We start from the raw sequence: 3104 nt of genomic DNA on the forward strand, positions 1-3104 counted from the left end.
ATAAAATGCAATTGTTTTTAAGTTGAATTAACAGAAGGAGCTTGAGAGACATAACTTGATCTTTTTGGATATAACTTTCAAAAATTGAGGATTTTGTGGAAAAATGAAAAAAAGACAAGCATGCATGGATTAAAAATTGTAGCTTCAAATGCAATTAAAATAAAGTTTGATAGTAAAAACTATGAATGAATAAATAAAGGAGTTGAAAAATAAAATAATAAAGTGTCAAATGAGAGAGAGATTAGAGAGTTATGCACGCCATTTAATTAGTTCATCATTGGGAGGACGTATGCGCAAAAGGTATGCATTATAATCGAGGAACGAAATAGGGTGTCTACAATATGATCATCACCCATGAAACACACACAGAAGCAAAGGATCAACAACACGATGCAAACAACTCGTCTCCAATTGCTAATTCCTCAGTTCTATGTCATTCTAATTTTGAGAAGGCTGATGTGCCAGAGATGAAATCAATGCACGTGAATGCTCTATCATCTTCTGAAATGAATTGCACCTCCACCACACTCCAAAAAACCATCAAAACAGAGGAAAGACGGTAACAAACAAACCCACCCTCTATTCTTCCTTCGCTTGAGCCCACCTTCTCTCCGCTTAAGACGTCGTTGCCGCCACTGTGGGTCTCTGCATTTATCTGTAAGTTGTGTTTAACTTCTCATGCTCTCTAATTTGTTAGTGTGTGGTTTTTGTGTTTTCCATGAAATTAATCTGTGGTTTTTGTGTTCAACGTTTGTGTGTGGTTTTTGTGTTTTCTGTGACACTAGTATGTGGGTTTCTCTTCCTGCCTATGTTGTATTTGGACTATGTGAGTTTAATTTGTATTTTTCATGTGGGCATGTGTAACCGATTATGATATGCATACGAACTATTTGTCGAAATGCCTCAATGAGTATAGAATTTCATTGTAGCAAAAATGGGTAAGGGGAAATCGAATGACGCTGGTAATGATGTGAGAACTGGGTGTAAAGATCCAACGGAACTAAAAACTTTTTGTGATTTGTGTACTGCTCAAGTCCTAGACGGCAAGAGGAGTGGAGGATATTTGAGAAAGGAAGAGGTTGATGTAGTGATTAAACAATTAGGTGAAATGGGAAAAGTAGTGACTCACATGCAGTTTAAAACCAAATGGGATCATCTGAGAAAACAGTGGAAGAGTTGGAAGGAGGTTTTTGAGCATGAGACTGGGTTGGGTTATGATCCTGTAACTGGGAAAATTGAGGCCACTGATGAGTGGTGGACCTGAAAGCTTGATGTTAGTTCACTTTACATAATTATGAAAAACTCAACTGTCTACAACTATATTGTATTCTAACTACTGGTTCTACACATGTAGGCATGTCCCAAGGCATCAACCTTTAAAAATAAAGGTTTGCCGAATGTTGAGTCTATGGAAATCATGTTTGAAGGCATGGTTGCAACGGAGAAAAATGCATTCTGCACGAGTGGTGAAATACCAAAGAAATGCACTAAAGGGTCTTGAGACTCCACTAATAGCAAAGAACTTGTTGACCCCCAAAGTCAACCCTTTACGAATATTGACCCAATGGAGGTTGAAGACCCATCATTGTCGAAGGCAGGACCGACAGTGAATAAGGGGAAAGGCTTGGTAAGCGGTGTCCACCTTGTCAGGGAAATTTGCAAGAAACCAAGAAAAAAGCGTTCAGTTGTGCAAGAGATGTCCGACTTTTTGAAGAACATTTCAGATGTTATTGTTGAAAGTAGAAGTGTAAGTACTCGTACACCATTTGCTTCCATAGCAGCTATTGAGGTTCAAGCAGTTATGGACATGGTGTTAACTCTTCTTGGGGTGTAATTGGGTGATCGCCTTCATTTGTTCAACACCTACTTCTTCATGGGAAACCAAAAGGCTAGGAACATGTTTGCAGCACAACGTCATCAAAAGGAGATCTAGCTGAAGTGGCTAGAGATGCAGTACCAAATGAACTCTCAGTTTCATTTATGAAAGAAAGGGGATTGTCTCGATAGGGTTGCTTAGGCTTGGTGTTGTAGTAATCGGATTTTCTTTATGTACCTGTTGCTCTCTTTTTTATTAGCAGAAACTATGCTTACCATAGGTGTGTATGTAACTGTTCGGTACTCTTTCTATTGTAGTAGTAATAAACAATGGGCATTCATCCTCTTTCATTTTGCTCTCTGGTTATTAACCTATTCGCATAAGCACATATTCAGTTTCTTTGTGGCATGCTCCATATTCAAATGTTAAAGATCATCATATCTTTTGGTTTTTCTGGATGTTTCACCAGTGCTACCTTTCAGTATTAGAATATAGATGTCAATCAAACATAGGAAATATTAGGCATTTGATAATTTCAAGTTTTGATTAACATCAGGTATCTGAAATCCTCAAATACAGCTGAATATTGGATTTGACCCATCATTTGGTTTATCATTATTCTTTGAATTTGATGTGGCAAGGGTTATACTAATTTGCTGAACCAAATTGTGTATTGACTCATTAATTACATTTTTTTTTCAACTCAAGTTGTTTCATATGAATATATGATTTTTTGATGAATAAACTTTGTTCCCTGTGGTGGTACTAGATTTGAGTACTAGTAATACTCCCAGTTGGTACACAACACAACAATGGAAGAGAATAACCATAGTTATACATAAAGGTTTTTCCTTAAAAGGTTTCTAGTTGTTCTGAGACCACTAGGTTATTGTTTTAAGCCAATTAAATCTTGGCAATGTCTTAGAAAGTATTAAAAATTCTAAATTTTCTGACCTCATTTTCTGGGCCTTATCTTTCTGGTTGAAGATTACATGATTATTAGATTTTTCCTCATTGAAGTTCACAGAAAAAGAGTACTGTTGTTTAAAAATGTTCTAATTTTATTGTCTTTAATGTTTTATTTTGTATTATAATGTTTTTTTTTGGTTTGCAAATTTGAAATTTCCTTTTTTTACCCTGCAGTGTTGGTTTGAGATTTTCATTGCATATCTACCAGATGATCAATTTGAACATGTTGCCTCCATACTTGTAAACATATCAAAGTAGGAAGCAGCAAGGAAACTTTTACTAGACCCTAACCGAGGGCTTCCGAAGCAGATTATTAGAC

The 3104-nt window shown here is 36.3% G+C and overlaps 1 protein-coding gene across 1 annotated transcript; it reads left to right on the forward strand.

Annotated features, from left to right (window-relative positions):
* Positions 1–934: 934 nt before the first annotated feature.
* On the forward strand, positions 935–1264 carry LOC126690324 (L10-interacting MYB domain-containing protein-like). Its single transcript, XM_050385432.1, has one exon. It carries the CDS (start codon positions 935–937, stop codon positions 1262–1264), a length of 330 nt encoding a protein of 109 aa, XP_050241389.1.
* Positions 1265–3104: the final 1840 nt, after the last annotated feature.

Source organism: Quercus robur, chromosome 6 (genome assembly GCF_932294415.1).
Source record: "Quercus robur chromosome 6, dhQueRobu3.1, whole genome shotgun sequence".
Classification (NCBI taxonomy): Eukaryota; Viridiplantae; Streptophyta; class Magnoliopsida; order Fagales; family Fagaceae; genus Quercus; species Quercus robur.